This window comes from Acomys minous, assembly GCF_964271855.1.
Source record: "Acomys minous genome assembly, chromosome: 12".
NCBI classification, from domain to species: domain Eukaryota; kingdom Metazoa; phylum Chordata; class Mammalia; order Rodentia; family Muridae; genus Acomys; species Acomys minous.
This window is the reverse complement of record NC_140493.1, coordinates 62,962,285-62,981,948: the sequence shown is the minus strand read 5'-3', so window position 1 is coordinate 62,981,948 and position 19,664 is coordinate 62,962,285. Positions and strand designations below refer to the sequence as shown.

Here is a 19,664-nt window from a genome sequence, read left to right as displayed (position 1 = left end):
CTTGCGAGCTCTAAATTTTAAATTTTAAAGCACATTCTTCTTAATTATTTTGCATGGTGAAATGTGACTGTATAAAGGTGTACTGCATACTTAAGAACAAGTGTCTTAACAAGACTTGTACAGTGAATCATAAGCTGAACTAGCAACTTTAGGTTCTTCTGAATAATTGTTGATACACAGTATTGGGTTTTCAGACTTGGGTGTCTATCTGTAGGCATTTTCTCAAGAATAAACAAAATGACTACATCATTTCAAGTAAAAGAAAGTGTTAAAGCCTGGACGTGGTGGTGCACTCCTTTAATCCCAGCACTCGGGAGGCAGAGGCAGGCGAATCAGAGTTCGAGGCCAGCCTGGTCTACAAAGTGAGTCCAGGACAGCCAAGGCTACACAGAGAAACCCTGTCTCAAAAATGATGATGTTTACTGAAAATGATAAAAGGACTTGGCAAATGAAAATTAGAAATTTGGAATATTTAGATTTACCATCATGACCTAACAACTTCTGATACTTAAAAATTCTGATGTTGTCACTTGTGGTGTTATAAACATGACTTTTTTTAAAGGCTTGAAATGGTGAGACATGCTTTTCATCCCAGAATTTGGGAGGTGTGGGTGGGAGGATCCAGTGTAGTTTCAACTGTGCTAAATAACTATTTCTGTTTGAGGCCAGCAAGGCCAGGTACATGAGATCCTGTCTCAAAAAAAGAGAGAGAAAAAATACGTTTTATAAAACTTCTGTAACTTAGTGAACCAGTATTTTGTACTAAACCACTACCCTTTTATCACAGAGTCGTGTATAGGCCAGGCATGGTAGTGTAAGCCTTTCATCTCTGCACTGGCCGATAAGTCTTTCTGAGTTCAAGGCCAGCCAGGCCTACATAGTGAGACACCCTGTCTTTAAAAAACAATAAGTCATTAAGCATTCATTCAAAGTTAATTTTAATATAGTATAATATGAAAAACGTGTAAAATTTGTTATATATATGGGTGTTTTGCCTGTGTATATAACTATATGCTCTATATGTGTGGTGCCAGTGGAGGCTAGAAGAGTTGCAGATGGTTTCTTTAAAAATGCAGCGTGCTTTCTCAGTGATCTTAGAGCCATGTTGTTGTTGTTACTGCTTTTCTTTTAAGATTTGTTTTTTATATGTGTGCCTGTGTGAGTTTATGTGCCTCATGGATGTGCAGATGCATGAGGAGGCCAGGGGACATCACATCCTCTGGAACTAGAGATACAAATAGTTGTGAGTTGCCAACATGGGTGCTGAGAACAAAGCTTGGATCCTCTGCAAGAACAATGAGCCTCTTACCCAGTGAACCAGCTTCCCAGCCCCTCACTGCAGTTTGATCCTGACCCAAAACACCTGCCTGTGAAACCAGCTGGGTTTCAAATTCTTAATCTTTCTCAGTTTGAGCCACAACGATTTTCTGTCTTCTTGGTAGGGAGTTTTATTTTGAAAATGAAAAATAAGAACAATAAATTTACCAAACTGGGCATGGTTGTTCACACCTTTAATCTCAGTCCTCAGGAGGCAAGGGCAGGTTGATCTCTGAGCTCCAGAACAGCTAACATTACATAGTGACACTGTCTCTCAAATTACATGCAGCTACAATCAAATTATGTAATAGTTTCCTCATTCCCAAAAGAAATCTCATGTCTTTTAATAATTATTATTCCCTTTTTCCTTCTATTCAGTTCCAACCCTGGAAACACTAATCTAATGTAAATATAAAGGGGGAATGCTCAGAGTTATCTCAAGAGGGGAAAAAAAAATTCTCTTCCCTTATCCACTGGATATATCTTTGTGTGGGCCAGGGGTATAGCTCAGTAATAGATCATTTGCCTACTGTCCACGGGACCCAGGGATTAAGCCCCAATGACACAAAATAAAACTTACACACACACACTTGTGAATGTCTTTGGATTTTCTTCATGTTCTAATCACAGCAACTTGCTGTAATAAGTTGGACACAGATAGCTAAATTAGTTATACAGACATTAAAGATATTTCACATACATATAATGCTGTTCTCACAACATTGTTATTTTGTTTTGAAAAATATCACTATGTAGATTATGTTTGTAGATAGTTGTGATTATTTTGAAATACATCGGCATAACTAAATAAACCGTTAGTGTCTAACAGTATCCTCTGATAGAGGTTCGAGAATTGTCACCAAACAAAACAATTCCAAATCAGCGTACATGGAGACAAGCACCAACTAGAACAACCTGTACCAATGCTTACTGCCTCCTGCGTGCACATGGTGTTTACGTGCATACATTTGTGGTTTACGTGTGTAATACATCTTAGAAATTATAATTTAAGTCAGAGCATTACAAGTCATAGCTGTTTACAAAGTATAGATACACCTTAAGTATTTAAACATTTACTTGGGTTCACAGTTGAATGTTGGAACTACTTATTTACATACTTTGGGTAACTCCTTACATATTATGCAAGGAAGCCAGACTTTACAGGTGATGGGAAACATCTACAGTTGTGTGCTTGCATGTGTACATGTGTGAGGACATGTGTGCTTGCCTGTGTGAATGTGTATAGAGAGATACCAGAGGTTAAGATGTCTTCTTCAGTCATTCTTCTCGCTGTATTTTTTAGGTGTTTATTTATGTGTATTACATATTTGCTTTCATGAGTTTATGTGCACCCTATCTGTGCAGAAACCTGAGGATGCCAGAAAAGGTGTCAGATCCTCTAGAACTGGAGTTCGAGATAGCTGTGAGGCTCAGTGTGGATCCTAGAATCAGAACCCAAATCCTCTGTAAGAGCAGCCAGTGTTCTTAACCATCATGCCATCTTTCCAGTCACTCCACTGTATATTTTGAAGTGAGGTCTCACTAAAACTGGAGCTTTGTGTTTGGCTAGACTGGCTGGATAACCAGCTCCCAAGATCTGCCTCATGCCATCACACCCAGTGTTCACATACATTCTAGAATTCTGGGCTCAGGACCCCATGTTTGCATAGCAAGCACTTTATCCACGGAACTATCTCCCAGGCAGCACGTCTGAAGGCTTTTTAGAAGGAATGAAGGTGAATGTACTCGTATAGATTTGCTGGGAGGTAAGCATGAAGACGGTAACCAACCCTTCTGGAGATGGCTCAGAGGTTGAGAGCACTGGCTGCGCTTCCATGGGTCCGGAGCTTGATTCCCAGCAACCACATGGTGGCTCACAACCACCTGTAATGTGATCAGATGCCCTCTTCTGGTCTGTGGTGTACGTGCAGGCAGAGCACTGTATACACAATCAATCCATCAATCAGTCTTTTAAGAAAGAAAAAAGAAGGTAGCCCTTAATCCCGTGGGTCTCTTGATTATTGTACCTTCTTTAGGGGTTCTCCTATTGGTTTGCATTGTCCAACTTTGATGTGACTGTCTTTGTTTTATCGTGGTTTATTTTGTTATATTTTGTTGTTAATCTCTTAGAAGCCTGTTTTTTGTTTGTTTGTTTGTTTGTTTTTTATAATGAGAGACAAAGGGAATAGATCTGGATAGGAGGTTATGTAGGGAGAATTAGTGGGGCAGAAGGAGGGGGAAATAATCGGGATATATTATATGAGAAAAGAATCTATTTTCAATAAAAGGGGGAAAAGAGAAGGGAAAGGGAAAAGGTAGCCCTTGAAGATGAGGCTGTGTTGTAATCCCTGTCTACTTGTGTATCTCCTGTATTAGCTTTTTGGCACAGCTGATGTCCATTGATATCAGTATTCAGTTCTCTATACTTAGCTTCAAAAATGGCGCCTGACACATAGAAAATAGCTTATAAACGTTGGTTGTATGGAGACCATTCAAAGAAAGATTTTCTTCTCTCTTTTCTTTTTTCTTTTTGGTTTTTTGAGACAGCGTTTCTCTTTGCAGCCTTGGCTGTCCTTACTTTGTAGACCAGGCTGGCCTCGAATTCACAGAGATCCACCTGCCTCTGCCTCCCACTAGGATTAAAGTCATGCGCCACCATGCCTGGCCAAAGGCTGCTTTGGTTTTTGGTTTTTGAGACAGGGTTTCTCTGTGTAGCCTTAGCTGTTCTGGAACTCACTCTGTAGACCAGGCTGACCTCAAACTCACAGTGATCCACCTGCCTCTGCCTCCCGAGTGCTAGGAGTAAAGGCATGCACCACCATGCCCGGCACTGTTTTTTGATTTTTTTAAATTGACATACAATACTTGTACTTATTTGTGGGGTTTAATGATATATAAACAAATATGTAATTGTCGAATCAGAGTAATGAGTGTCTTCCATCTTTTTAAGTGTTAGCATTTTTGTCTAGTGAGTACCTTCAATCTCTTTCCCAGTATTTGTTTTGAAAAATGTATGATTAATTGTTGTGGACTATAGTTACCCTTCTGTGCTAGAGAACATTAGCCCTGTTGCCTCCTAATTCTGTGTGCCTGTCATTCACCGTCTATCATCTTTCCCTACACTTCATAGCCTGTAGTGATGTCTGTTCTACTTTACATTTCCATGTTACTAACTCGTAAAATCTCAGCGGTTGAAGGAAGGCATCCAGTATCTCCTTGATCGAATGATTTCACGTCCTTGAATATATATCTTATCAGAGTGCTGCTAGTTTTATAGTAGGTCTATTTTCATGTTTGAGAACCCACCACAATGTTTTATTACTGGCTGTATTAGTCTCCATTCCCGTCAGTAGTAGAGTTCTCTTTGTTTATAGCTACCTATCATGGGTGTGTAGGCTTGAATGTGCCGAAACACATGTGGAGGTCAGAAGACCGCATTTGGGAGCGGATTCTCATACCTTCTTGAGGCAGTCTTTCTTGTCTCTGCTGCCCTGCATACTCCTGTCTCTACCTTCTTGTTCCCCAAAGGAGTTATGGGCTTGCTACATTACATGGGTTCTGTGGATTCTGAATCAAAATTACATCATTGGGCTTGCATTATAAGCACTTTATCTGCTGAACCATCTCACTAGCCCTTGCTTTATTTTGTTGCTAAGAGCCATTCTAAGTGAGGTGAAGTAATAATACCTTACTGTAGTTTTGCATTGCATTTCCCTGATGACTGGGGTATTGCTTGTTTCTTCATATACTTATTGGCCATATGCCTTCTTTTCAGAAATGTCTATGCAGATCATTTCCATTTTTAAATCAAATTATTTGGGATTTTTACTGTTAGGATGTTTGGACAAGATTTAATAATCTATCTGAGACCATGATGGAACATGACAACAAGGTAGAGTTGGGAGTATAGTAACAAGAAAGTTAAACTATTATGCCAAAGATTTCTCCCAAAAGTCTTAGCGACAGTAGAGCTCCTTAAAAGTGTAAGACAGAAACTAAGACCTTAGGAGCACAGGCCTGTAATCCCAGCCACATGGGGGACCAATGCAGGAAAATCACAAGTTTAAGGCTTGCCTGTGCTACAGAGGGAGGGCTAGAGATACAGTTCAGGGGCAGAGTGCTCATGTAGCATGAGTGTGCTCTATACACAAAAGGTTTTCTGTGTCAGTAAGATGACGGAGGCAAATAACTATGACTTGCATGTTTATCTTAAAGCTTTACATGCATATTATTCAGCCTCGTCTAAATGTACATTTTTGGTAAAAACTTTGAGGTAATGGCAAAGTTAAAGCATATTTAAGTCTAGTCCCGGGTGTTATTTACTAACAAATCTTAGTATACTCAAGTGAGGTAAGTTCTATCCTTTTTCTCCCCAGTTTCTGGAGAGAGGGGGTGTGAGGGAGGGAGGGAATTTGTGTGTGTGTGTGTGTGTGTGTGTGTGTGTGTGTGTGTGTGTGTGTGTGTATCTAAGCTTAGAGGGGAATAGTTAAAGGATTATTTATACGTAGGAGCATGGGTATCCAGTGGCTACACTACTGAAGGAAATGTCTCCTCCTCCTCCTCCTCCTCCTCCTCCTCCTCCTCCTCCTCCTCCTCGAAACCATTAACTGATTGTAATAACACAGAGAAGGGCAGAGCCTTGTAAGCACCTCCACACTCTATGATGAGATGTTGGCAAACCTCATCTTGTACAGGCCATGTGCGGATACTGGGGGTTAAAGAGTTAAAGACTAACGGCCCTATTGTGCCTGAAAAACAACATTCCACCTCTTCTTCTGGCTTTTGAATCCTTTCCACCTCCTCATCCACAGTTGTTTTCTGAGCCCTAGCGGGAGTGACACAGATGTCCCATGTAGGGCTGAGCACTTTAGTCACTTGTTCTCAGTATTTTGAACAATTACAAGTCTGAAATAACCCCTGCCCATTGCAAAAAGAAGCTTCTCTACCAAAGCTGACAGCAGACCTAATCTGCTGTCATAAACAAATATTTAGAAGGCGCTTTATGAACATCATGCTCATTTAACAAAATCACTAAGGTATATGACTTTATCCTCTCCACAACCTTTTTAATTTTAATAGTATCAAATGTGAGTTCCCTCCTGTGGAGCAGGCCTCAAATCCAATCAGAGTGATTGGTTACTTAATACTGGTCCATGCCACTATTGCACCAGTGGGCACATCTTTGCCCGTCAGATCAGAATAGCATTCAGGATCCATAGCTGGTAAGACCATTGATGACAGTTCTCTCCCAGCAGCATATGTAGCACCTTCTAGCACTTGAAAGCAAGACAACAGATTAACTTTTAAGCTCACTTTCACCTTGACCTGTCTGCTGTGTAAATTTGTTCATTTATTGTTATTAAATGTGTTTTTACAGTTAAATTAGTTGGAATAACAGGGTATTTGTAAGTTCAGAGTCTGGGCTTAGAACTGGACCTTATTCCTAGTTTCACACTTAATAACCCACGATCATAGACATTTTCTGTAATCTTATGAGCTCAATGTCCTTATCTATAAAGGACTGATGCATACTATAGTTCTGGAGACATAGCAACCTCTGCAATGTGCAGACACTGAATATTTTTAACTAATCCAGATCGAGATTAGGTATAATGTATAACTATGTTTCAGACAAGGATTAGCCATGGTTACAACAGATCAAAGATTTAGATTACCCTCTTTCATACTATCTCATTAATTATTAGTTTATTAAAGTATTTTAACAATTGGTTACTTGTTGAAGTGATAGTATTTTGGATATATTGTATTAGGTGCCTAGCCTTATAAATTGTTTGTGATAAAATGTTAATATAACTATATAGCCTACATTATATTTCTGCTGGGAAGCTATTTTCTAAACTAGAAACAGCAAACTCTGGCTCCCAGATCTATGCTGATTGTTTTTTCATGAATAAAAGTTTATTAGAACAACCCATTTTTATGTTGTATAAGCCTGATTTTATACTAGAGTTGTCTAGTTGTCACAAAGCCATCTGGCCCTTTAAGCCTAAAACACTGATTCTTTGGTCTTTAACACACTGAGTTTGTTGTTCCCGCTCTAGACTGTAACAGACATTCAATGTGTTTTCTTTGGAAATGTAATGGCAGAGACGGAGATAAGTAACTTAGTAAGGAAAGGGAGGTGGGGAACGACTGCTAACGAATCGATTCAAAATATCTATGTAGAACTAAAGAAAAATTTGATATTTTACAAGTACTTTGAATATACTAAAGCTACTGAATTGTTTTAAAATTTGGATTAAAAAAAAGGTATGAACAACATGGTAAATATATTAAGCAGTATAGAAAACATGATATATGATAATGAAACCACCCCCCCCCAAAAAAAGCCAAATGGATATCAGGTATAAAGAGAGTAAAACAACTTAGAAAATAAGTTAACTTTTTAAAAAATATACTGTCATGTAAAAAAAAAAAAAAACAGTTTTACTACATTTCCAAATTCATGCTATTTAAGAATACAGTTAATTGTCCCTTAGTCTCTGTATGATATTGGCACCTGGAACTTCGTGCAGATACCAATATCTTTAGGTGCTTAAATCCCTTATACTATAAAATGTCACTGTATTTGTGATATCTATCATGCATGACTTCCCATGCTTTTAATTTGTCTTAATTATTTACAGTATTTAATAATAAGTAAGTGCTATATAAATAGTTTTTATGCTGTGTTGTTCAGGAAATGAGGACCAAAAAAGGTCTGTACAGGAGCATTTTATTCCCCCTATTTTTAATATGAAGTTGGTTGAGGCCATAAATGGGAAATTCACAAGTATATAAGGCTGACTCTCTTTTTTTTTTTTTTTTGCAAGTTGCTCATAGATAGGAAAAGCACTTTGATGCCATCTATTCAGTTCATTCAAACTGTTCTTATTGTTTATTCAGAGTATAAATATCTTATAATTAAAATGCAACTTAAAAGATGTTATACAGTAATGAGTGAATAGCTAAGCTCAATAAGTAACTAAATTAGACAGTGTATATAAAACCAGACATTTAAGGATAGGTGTGGTAGCGCACACCTACAATCCAAGTGCCTATACTGTAACCCCAGTATTCTAGAGGAAGAGGCAGGAGGAGGCTTAGGAATTTGAGGTCATACTCTGCTATAGTTGAGGTCAGCCTGGGCTAAAGGAGAGCTCATCTCAGTTTAAAACACAGCACAAAGCCCCAACCATATGGTTAATGTTACTTCTTTTCTGGAGACACCTGTCTAAGTATAGACATCATGTGGGGGTTTTGGCAAGCTTGTGAAAGGAGAATATTAAATAAGCAGAAAGAAGTTGGAAGACTATTCTAGAATTTTATGTATCTATTTTGGTATTTTTGTCTTTAGTGAATTGTTAAACATACACAGTCTTAAGGGGTTTTTTCATGTTGGACTGAAACTGATCAAATACCCCCGCTTTATACAGTTGATTTGTTGGTTTATAGTACCTAGGGTTTATCATCAATGTACCATATGCAATCAAACCATTATTTGGTACAAAGTTTTCCTTCTGAAAATGGCATTGGGATTTAATTGTATTGCTCCTAGAGTAGCATATTACAGTATTATATTTGTGCTATAATGTAGGACCCATTATGTGTAAGAGCATAGTATAGTTTTGGAGACAAGCAGACCTTGAGTTTTAACTTTATTTACTAATTTAATGTGACCCAGTTTAATATTTAACTAATATTTCTACCTTTGTTTTCTCATATTTAAAATGGGGTAATACCTTCTGTGAGTATTTTTAAAGAATAAACAAGAAAATTACTGTAATTAGCATAAAGTAACCACTCAATAAATGATAACCTCTCATTGCCACTTAATATGCTACGTTTTGGATCAAACTTAAATTTTTTAGTTGTCAGTTTCATACATTTCATTATGTATTTTACTGACTCCTACCTTTTCAAAAACATAACAAAATAATAAGTAATATTCTATTTTACTATTTCAGTCAAAGAAAAATAAGAAGAAATCAAAGTCAGATGCTAAAGCAGTGCAAAACAGTTCACGCCATGATGGAAAGGAAGTTGATGAAGGTATTTAAGCAAGGGAAAGGCCTATAGAAAATATTTTAAAAATTTTAAACTGAGGTGTGTGGTATGTAGCTCTTTTTTAATTGCCATAAATTTTATCATAAAGATCTGTGACGCTGTTAAGAAACACTTTGGTTATCTAAATCATTTAACCATTCAACAGTGCTACTTATCCTTTAAATTTATGTTTGCTCAATATTTTGAGCAATTGAGAGGCCATTCATCTTGTCTTTGTTTCCTAAAAATATGGTTTGGAGTTTCCCATTTTTCTTAAATATACCATTCCTAAAAGGCTGTGTGCAAAATTCTTGAATAAGCCATTTATTATCATCACACCCTAAACTCATGTATCAGTAGCAAATATAACTCTCCTATCACCTCTACCCAACAGGATAAAAAGATAAGAGACTATTCTTTTCTGTCACATTTTCTAACCTATAGTCGACAAATTTTATTTAAAAACAAAACTAGAATAAAAATAGTTTTTTGCCTAAAATAACATGAGATTAGAATAAATTCTTAGGGTAAATTAATATAATCAGCACTCTTGGTTTTTAGCTTAATATCTAAATTTATTATATCTGCCCCATCCTATTTTTTCCCTCAAAACTACAACTTTTTGTTTTCCCCTTACTGAATAACATTTTTTTTCTCGGGCTATATCAGGAGCCTGGGAAACTAAAATTAGTCACAGAGAGAAACGACAACAGCGTAAACGTGATAAAGTGCTGACTGATTCTGGTTCATTGGATTCAACTATCCCTGGGATAGAAAATACCATCACAGTTACCACCGAGCAACTTACAACTGCATCATTTCCTGTTGGTTCCAAGAAGAATAAAGGTATATTAGTGGAACATAAGAGTGGTACATCAAATCAAACTCCTTTAAGTCAGATGTACAAAATACTATGTCACAATCTATTTTGACCTGCTAACATTGTACTGATATACCCTTCTTCATGAGAGTATTGTGAACCACATCCTGGTTTACCTCATAACAGCAGTGTTGTTAATATTGCCTAATGAATGGCTTATTAAATTAAAATTTGCCTTTCTGCCTTGAGTCACATTAGAAAACGTTGTTGCTTCTTTTCCTTGTGTGTGTTGCTTTGCCTCAATCCCCTTACATCTCCATTTGTTACAGTGGATAAGACATTGAGTTAATGGAATATTTATTACCATTCTGCATGTTGGGCACTTTATTCCAAGATGAAACAAGCATGTTCTGGTTAGTGCAGGATCTGTCTATCCACCCCAGGTTTTGGTTTTTTGTTGTTGTTGTTGTTGTTTTGGCAACTTTATAGGTTATTGATAAAGCTAGACCAGAACTTCAAAGATGATTTAGCCAATATTTAGTAACTACCTCATGGTAGCACTTTGTATTGCTGACATTGTACCGTGAAGACACCAGTCTGCAAAGTGATGTTCAACCTGCTGCAAAGCGTTAGCTTATTTCCTTTGTCGTCTGTTAGTGACCTCCCTGTGTCTGTCCCTCAGTTGTTAGCAGATCACCTTTTTAACATTGTTGCTTTTTATTTTTACTTTTTGCCTGCTAACTTACTGAAATTTGTTGTCATAATAGAGCAATGAGTTCTTATCCATTCTGCTGTCAGTTTTATTGATGCTTTTAGGGTTTTTGTTGGTAAATCTTTTTTATTGATTTGGGCATGCCTTCCTTGCTTGCACCTTCTGTTTCATGGGTATTTTGAGTTACTTTGGTTTGGTTTTGGTACACTGTGATAATTATGCTTATTTTGTGCCAGAGAACTGGAATTTTCATGTTAAAACATATATTCTCACTTTTTATCATATTTCCTATGTTATAATCCCAAATCTAGCAACGTTCTTCTTAATTTGATGTGCTTGCTTCTGGGATTATTGAAAAGGCAGCTCATGTTGAGATGAGGCGAAGTTGAATCCAATCTCAGAGCTCAAGTTTTCAGTTCCTTCCTAAAAGAACATCAGAATCCAAAAGCATTGCTGAGTAACGGGCAGTTTTCAGGGACTTAGAATTTTAATTGACTAAAACTGTAGTCACTAGAGATTATGTGAACTATGTTGTAAAATCACTTTTTTTCAATGTCAAAACTGGCACTTGAAGGAGCAGTTTGTTACAGATAACAATTGTGTATTCCTCCTGATTTGATGTTCATAGTGACCTGTTTAGTATTAAATACATTTTATTTCTATTTCAACCCAGGTGATTCTCATCTAAATGTTCAAGTTAGCAACTTTAAGTCTGGAAAAGGAGACTCCACACTTCAGGGTGAGAGAAGTTACATGTAACTTAAACTGAAGGCCCTTACATGTCTCTTTCCTTACATGAATGATACTAAAGGAAGGAAAGGGGATTAAAGTTATTTTTAATTTCTAAATTCATATGATCACAGTCCAGAGATTTTGAAAAATGGAAAAGGAATATGACTCACACTCTGGGTTTGATATATTTTAGCTCCTCCCCCTCCTGTATATAAAATTTTTAGTAATAATTTATGTGCAGCTTTGCTTCTTGCTTACAACATTTAAGTAAAGAGGGAAAGGTCTTTGTTGGGCATGAATGTAATACCGGCATATTTGGGATAAATGACTTTACTCTGCATCCTAAGAAAATGTAGTTCTTATAAATTTTAACTGCTTCCTTAATGGTGTCAAGTATGTTATGATAAATGAATATAATCTAAGGTTATTGGGTGCTTCACAAACAAAAATAACCGAATTCACTTATTTTTCATCACTGAAGCAAGCAGAGCAGTATGGTGGCCTAAAAGCAGAAGTGTCACAGAAAAAAGAAAGCGCCTTCTTGTTTCAGGCTTGTTCTTAACACTGGTGCTTGCTTTATGGCCACATGTCTCAATCCTGGCTACACATCTAGGAAGCTAAAACACACACAGACACATGAGACCTGGACTCTGTCCTCAAGGTCCTGACTTTGGTTGGTCTGGACTGATGCCATAGAGTCTATTTAAATTTCTCATTTGGTTCTAATGTATAGTCATTATATATCATATAATATACAAAAGTGTGTTTAAGGAAAGAACATGTAACTAAGGAGAAGTCTTCACTTTTATAGTGGGTGAGTATTCACAAATTACTATAATATGTGTTTTCAGTTTGTCAGTTTGCCACTGAGAAGAACATCACTAGTATACATGTGACATTTTAAACTTGCTGTTGACTTTTAAATTAAGAAGGAATCTGTTAGTCAGGCATTGTGGTGCATGCTTGTAATCCCAGCACTATAGAGGCAGAGGTAGGAGAACATGAGACTAAGATGTGCTACATAAAGAGACCCTGTCTCAGAAGCAAGCTTTAAAAGAGATCTGTAGTAACCATGTCAGAACTGTAGTGTTGACCTTTTTACACTCAAGCTACTTAAAGACAGTAAGAAGAAAAGAATACTAAGTATAAACTGAGCTATCAGAGAAATTTGAGAATGCCCAAGAAATCATGTATCTCCTTTTAATGTTTACTCTCTTTTCTTTAAGTTTCTTCAGGATTGAATGAAAATCTTACTGTGAATGGAGGAGGCTGGAATGAAAAGTCTGTAAAACTCTCCTCACAAATGAGTGCAGTAGAGGAGAAGTGGAACTCTGTGCCACCTGCTTCTGCAGGCAAGAGGAAAACAGAGCCAGCTGCTTGGACTCAAGACACTGGTGATGCCAATGCAAATGGGAAAGACTGGGGAAGGAATTGGAGTGATCGTTCAATATTTTCTGGCATTGGTAAGGACTTCTAGAAAAAAATTTAATTCATTTAAAATTGGTGAAGGAAAGCAAGCCATCAATAGAAATATTCCTAAACTGGGCATGGTAGTACATCCCTGCAACCCCAGCACTTGGAAGGTGGAGGCTGCAGGATCAGGAGGTTATCCTCAGCTGCATAATGAGTCAGAAAATAGTCTGGGCGACATGGGATACTGTCTTTAAAAAAAGAAAAAGAAAGAGAAGAAATACTAGTCCTGCCATACAGAAGTAATAGTTATAGTTAACTTATCTCAGGTCCTTTGCATAGAGTAGAATAAATGAAAACTAATGTGACTGATGTCATTGCTCTCTGACAGTACCTCACATTCTCCATCACATTTGCTCCTCAGTGTGGCTGACTGACGGAACTGTATGTCTTAGTGATGTCATAAATGTAATCTGTGCAGACATGATAGATTGTAGCAGGGTTAGTGAATCTAAATAAAAATAGTAAATGAAAGTACTAGAGAAGTTTATAGCATTCATTTTATTTTATGGTCTGTAAAATGCCTATTTAATTATTTTTCCCGGGATCTTAATGGAAAGAATAACAAGTTGAGCAGTTTGTTTGTGTTGGGAAGTAATATGTTTTTAGTAACATGTGCTTATATATTGTAGAAGAGGAATTTTTATTAGATATGGAAAACTGCAAATCGGTAAGGGGAAATGTATTTATCACACCACCCAGTGACAGCTACAGTCAGTTTTTGTGGGGTTTTTTCTGCATTGTGTATAGTTTTTGGTTTTATATACACTGAACTAAATCTACATTTTTATGTTCCTTTTTCCCCAACCCCAATTCTTAAGTTTTACTAGCTCTTATAAGCATGCTTACTTAATGGCCTTGTGTGTTATGTTATTTAAATGCAAAATAGTTTACTTTAGTTATTTCTGTATCATTGGAGACTTTTTTAAAAACTGTCTTAGGTAATGTTATATTTAGGTATTTGTTTAGAATAGATTATTGGAAATGATTTGAATTAAAAAGTGTTCATTGTATTGCCAGCTGCTCTCATACTTTGATCTTCAGTGTAAGTGCCCACTTACTTAGCAAGGTCAGACATTTTTTTACTCTTCTGATTTGATAAGCAAAAAAGCATAAATTATTTTGGTTGACTTTTAAATCACTGATACAATTAGATTTTTTCCGTACATTAATTGATCCTTTTTATATCTTTTCATCAGTTATCTATTTGTGTTCTTTGCAGTGTCTTTACACTGTTTTGCTGGCTTTTAAAATTTGAATTATAATTCCTCATATAGTAAATAAACTTTTTTTTTTCTTTTTGGGGGGGTTTAGTTTTTGTTTTGTCAAACTGTGTAGCCCTAGCTAGCCTAGAAAACTGTTGACAATGCTGGCTTGGAACTCATGGACAATTCTATCTCTGCCTTCTAAGTGTTAGAAAATACAGTTGTGAACCACCATGCCACACTTGAACATACAGTTTTTGTTTTTGTTTTCTGTTGTACTTGTGGCAAGTATTTTTAGTAACTTAGCTTAATTTGGGAAGTTTTAGATACTAAGAAGTTCTTAGTGTATAGAAAAAAACACAACCTCTCCCTTTGCTCTTAGCTTTCTAGCCTTTTTTAGAGACTATTGTCCTCAACAAGCAAGCTTTGATTCATTCACTGATACCGTTCCAGGTTGCTCTTGTCTCCTTGCCTGTAATGTACAAAAACTATATAGAAATACTAAAATCTGTCTACAAAGATAATCCCTAAATTCATACCATCCTTTTTAACAGAGAAAGGAGAAGAACAAACTGTCACACTAAAAGTAATCCTCTCATATTTACTTTAAAAAAAAAAAAAGGGCCGGGTTTTATGAAATGATGTTAGGAACACTGACCTTGTAATATATTTCTAGTTTACTTAGAGAAGCTGTGTAGTTTCACTATTAGAACATAGGTTAGGTACTGTTTGGTTAATGTTGTTACAGACAAAGATTAAATAGATGGCCTTTTCAGCGGGCTTGATGGCACGCACCTTTAATCCCAGCATTCGTAGGCAGCAGGGACAAGCGGATCTCTGAGTTTTGAGGCCAGCCTAGTCTACAAAGTCCAGGACAGCCAGAGCTACACAGAGAAACCCTGTCTTGAAAAACAACAAAAACCCAAAACAAACAAACAAACGACAACAAAAGATAGATGGCATTCCCTAGATGGATTTAAGATTTTGTTGAAATTGAAAGAGGACTGGATTAAATTAAGTTGGTGATGGATTGTTGAGGAAAGGCAGGTATGACTGATCATGAGGGGGGTGTGTGCTCCTTAGAATACAGCCAAGTAACAAGACTCCTTTTTAAAAAATGCATGCTAGGTGATTTGCCATTGTGTGGCCATCATGGCATGTGCTTATACTAAGAACCTAGGATGTCACAAGGTGAGAAAACCTCATGAGGCCACTGTATATGTAGGTTGCTATTGACCAAAATGTCATTCTGTTTTCGGAGAAATCGCTTGAAAATGTTTTTAAAAGGAAAAAAAGACAGCATGATGTAGTAGAATGAAGATAGACTAGTTAGACAGACCTATTAGGAGCTTCTAGACATTCAGCCATGTAGCCAGTTGGTTGTAATGGATGCCAGGCACCAAGCTTGCTACCTAGTCTACAGTGTTGCTTAAATTGTGATAGATAATCATTGTATAGTACAAAGAATAGGCTTGGAAACTGGTTTAAGTTCCAGTTATACCTAAGTAGTTTCTAAGCATTAGCAAATCATTTGCTAGGTGTAAAGTGGCCTAGCAGGTTACCATAAGGATTAGAACACAGTGTATAGGGGAGCCACCCACATAGCAGACACTCAGTAAATAATAGCTGTTGCTATATTATTGGTTCTGAACTTTTAAGGTAATCTTTAAATATTGCTATCATAGTTTTAAATCTGTACATCTTTCAAGTTTCATTACAAATTGAAGGTTGCAAGTGACGTTCTTTATTTTGCCAGCTGCTTGGTCTAGTGTGGCTAGGGGGATGAGTGCCTCTCAACAGAACTCTGCTTCTTTTGCGTCTCTCACACTTAACTCTGCTGTCTCTGGTATGTGAAACAGTCTTTCATTTAGTTAACCAAAGCATTTTTGTTTAATTTTAGCACTTGTTAATCTAAAAAATGGATTAGCATCAAATATTGCTATCAACATCCTATATGTAATAGCATAGCTTTTTATGTAGTAGGGGCCACGTAAGCCCTTAGGTGCCAGTGACACAGATTCTGTGGTTTACCACTGGCAGCTTATTAGCATAAATACTCTTAGAAGGCCTTCCCTTTAGGTTAGGACAGTGGTTCTCACCCTTGTTAATGCTGTGACTCTTTAAAACAGTTCCATGTGCTGTGGTGACTCCAACCTTAAAATTATTTTCATTGCTACTCCATAACTGTAATTTTGCTACTGTTATGAATCATAATGTAAATATCTCTTTTCTGGTAGTCTTGGTAGTCTGGTAGTCTGACGTCACCCCTGTGAAAGGCTCAATCCCCGAGGGGTCGTGACCCACAGATGGAGAACCAGTAGGTTAGGGCCACGCTTTTGTTACTAGTGCAGTCCACCAAAGTTCTACTTGAATGGGCATGTTTCTACTCACTCTTACTTGTTACAAGTTTATAAATAAGCCTCATTACTTAATGGACACGCACACACAGTAGCTCTTCTAGTGCCTGGTGATTCAGAGCACACTCTGTTACGATGAACTGTCCATCCAGCATCACCTAATGGATAGGTCTTTTCTCATGCGTAAGTAAGGGGAACACTTGGTTTATACTGCTCGGTTCACAGAGCTTCCTATGGACTTCATTTACTAGTGGTGTTACTTTACAGTGTCTGCAACACTAGCCTAGAACAGGGCTAGCAGACTCTTTCTGTAAAATCAAATAGTGAACAGCTTAGGCTTGTGGAATGTACTGTCTCTGTTATAGCTATCAATTCAGCTCTACCATGATAACAAGAAACAAGAAAGCAAACAGATATACATTGCCAAATGAGTATATTGACCTTAAAACACTTATTCATTTGACTTTTTTTCAACCATTTGAAAATAAAAAACTATTTGGTTCATGAGCCAATTAAAATCAGTGGTTGGAGTGGGCCTACAAGATGTAGTTTGCTAACCCCTGGTCTCGTCAACCATAAATACATTTCCAGGAGTCGAAATTAATTGCTTCCTTCATTTGATGACTATACAGCATAGGTACATACATTCAGAGAAAGCAATAGAGGCTACTGAAGTAAGAAGGTTATATTTATGCAACAGAGTGGCTAATATGCTAAATATTCATAGAGTATTCTGCTAAATTTTGCATGAAAATATATTACTGTTTTGAGTATATAATTATATGGACAGTGACCATTAGTGAAGTGCTAGCAATCTCATCTACATAACCAAGTGAAAATGTATAAATTAGTGAAGACTTATTTATACTAACCAAGAACATACACTTTTAAGCCATTTTTTCCTGTCAGTGGCTCTAAATCCAAGTGATTATCAGAGTCACCTAAGGACTCTTAATACACATGAAACTCTGGTTCATAGGTCTGGTGTGTATGTGTGTGTCTCTTTGTACACCTGATAGAGTGCTTTCATTTGCAATCTCAAATTAATATATAGCCATAGAATGATGAGTTTTGACCTAACTTTCATGGACTGTTATGCCACAAATCTATATTCAGATTTTTGCATAAAATTTTGGACATTGGGCCACCCCTGCTTTCATCATTTCATCCCACTATTCCAGCAGCAGTCAAACTTAGAAAATAGCATTCTAATAACACTCTGTTCTTTTGAATGCACCTGAACTTACCTTCCTCAACTTCAGTAGCTCTTGTCATTCTGTTTTCTGTTCCTCCTCTCTGATTAATCCTGTTTCTTTAGCTTTCTGTGGCCTGAAAGTTAGCTAACTCAAACATTTTCTAATCATTTTTCTGAGTTCTGAGGACATATGTGTTTTATCTTTAAGAAGAAAAGTGGAACTCTTTTCAACATTCTGAATTTGCACATAACAAAAGTCAAACTCTGATTGGTACAGGGTGGTGATGCTCTCATGTTGAATTAGATCCAGTAATTATCATACTTAATTTAAAATTGCCCTCAGTTTTACTTTCCTTTTAATTTAACTCTTTTGGATGTCTAAATTTTCCTTTTAAGAGAAATAAAAAAAAAAATAGAGTCCATGTACAAAGTATAGATCTATTGTTATGAAGCATCCTTAGGAAATTCCATTTTTAATTTTATTGCATTCGTTTTTCATTTAAGGGTCTACTGCTGAGCCAGTTTCTCAGTCTACCACTTCTGATTATCAGTGGGATGTTAGCCGTAATCAACCCTATATCGATGATGAATGGTCTGGGTTAAGTATGTCCTTTTAAATTTTTTCAGTTACTTTTCTCAGAATTTTCTTTCTAGCACCCTGAATTTATGCTTTATGTCTTAATTTTAATCCTAATTTCTCCCCTTTAAAGGTCATAGTAATACAATTTAACACCAACTGTACTACTTGGACTTGATTCTGAATACCTGTGGGTTTAAAACTAACTTCCCATAATGACTGAAGCAGTGCTAGTTTTCTCAATTGTTCTGTAGGACTAATTCTTAACTTTTTCTGTTTAAATGAATAGTTCTGTTTCTTTGGTTTTAGTATAAAAGAAGAAATAGAATCTATAGCCGTGGCTTTGAGTTACTTGTGATGTATGCACATTTTTGTGATGGTGAACAAACACTTTCGTAGCCCAATTTCCAATAGAAACGTAAGTTTAAAAAAAAAAAAAAACAGAATTTTAAAAAGAAAAAGTAAACTGGGTGTTGCTGCACCTCATTGCTCCAGGAGGCAGAGACAAGGCTGATCTCTGTGAGTTAAAGACCAGTCTGGTCTGTGTTGGAGTTCCAGTCTGACAGGGCTACATACAAGACCCTGTCTCAAAAAAGAAGAAACAGAAAAAGAAAATAGTCTTCACATTGGAAAAAGCTTACCATCTTTACTTAAATTACAAACTTCTGAACCAGGCACAGTAATCCCAGCACTCAGGGAGGCAGAGACAGGTAGATCTCTGTGAGTTCAAGGTCAGTCTGCTTTACAAAGCGAGTCCAGGACAGCTAGGGCCAGGGTTGCACAGAAAAACCATGTCTTGAAATACAAAAACTCAAACTTTCAGAATTTATCCTCTCCTAAATTTTTATGTCACATTCTTTCCTGCCTTGTGTATTCCATCATTTTGGTCTTTATTTTAGAAAAGAAAGTATAGTTAGTATTTTTGTATAAACTTTTTAAAAGTAACTTTTAAAGAAAATGAATCTTCTGAATGGTTTTTCCCCCTCTTTGACCTTAGTTTAATAGTTTTTGTTTGGAGTTGAAACCTTCTAAAATAAAAAGCTGATTACTCTTATATCTGCAGTACTTTTGGGGGCGGGGGCTGATTCTAACTAAATAAACCTGGCTACCCATAGCTCACAGTGATCCATCTACCAGCTCGGCTTCCGAGGCACTAGGGTTAAAGCTGTGCACCACAGTCCCCAACTGCGGCAGTTCTTTATAGAGAATTTAGTATAATGTGTGATAAAAGTA

At 36.8% G+C, this 19,664-nt stretch overlaps 1 protein-coding gene across 6 annotated transcripts in view; it reads left to right on the top strand.

The window, feature by feature from the left end:
• MTDH (metadherin) overlaps positions 1 to 19,664 on the top strand; it is a 53,661-nt gene that overhangs the window by 16,385 nt on the left and 17,612 nt on the right. For 3 of the 6 annotated variants that reach the window (XR_014773349.1, XM_084751314.1, XM_084751312.1), the window contains exons 3-8: positions 9,285 to 9,369; positions 10,033 to 10,209; positions 11,569 to 11,634; positions 12,854 to 13,090; positions 16,059 to 16,148; positions 18,359 to 18,457. Coding sequence is in view for 5 of the 6 variants with exons in the window: in XM_084751314.1 (XP_084607440.1) it covers positions 9,285 to 9,369; positions 10,033 to 10,209; positions 11,569 to 11,634; positions 12,854 to 13,090; positions 16,059 to 16,148; positions 18,359 to 18,457 (754 nt within the window). In the remaining variant the exon portion in view is untranslated. The remainder of the gene's footprint in view (positions 1 to 9,284; positions 9,370 to 10,032; positions 10,210 to 11,568; positions 11,635 to 12,853; positions 13,091 to 16,058; positions 16,149 to 18,358; positions 18,458 to 19,664) is intronic. The other 3 variants (XM_084751315.1, XM_084751313.1, XM_084751316.1) reach the window with 3 other exon arrangements.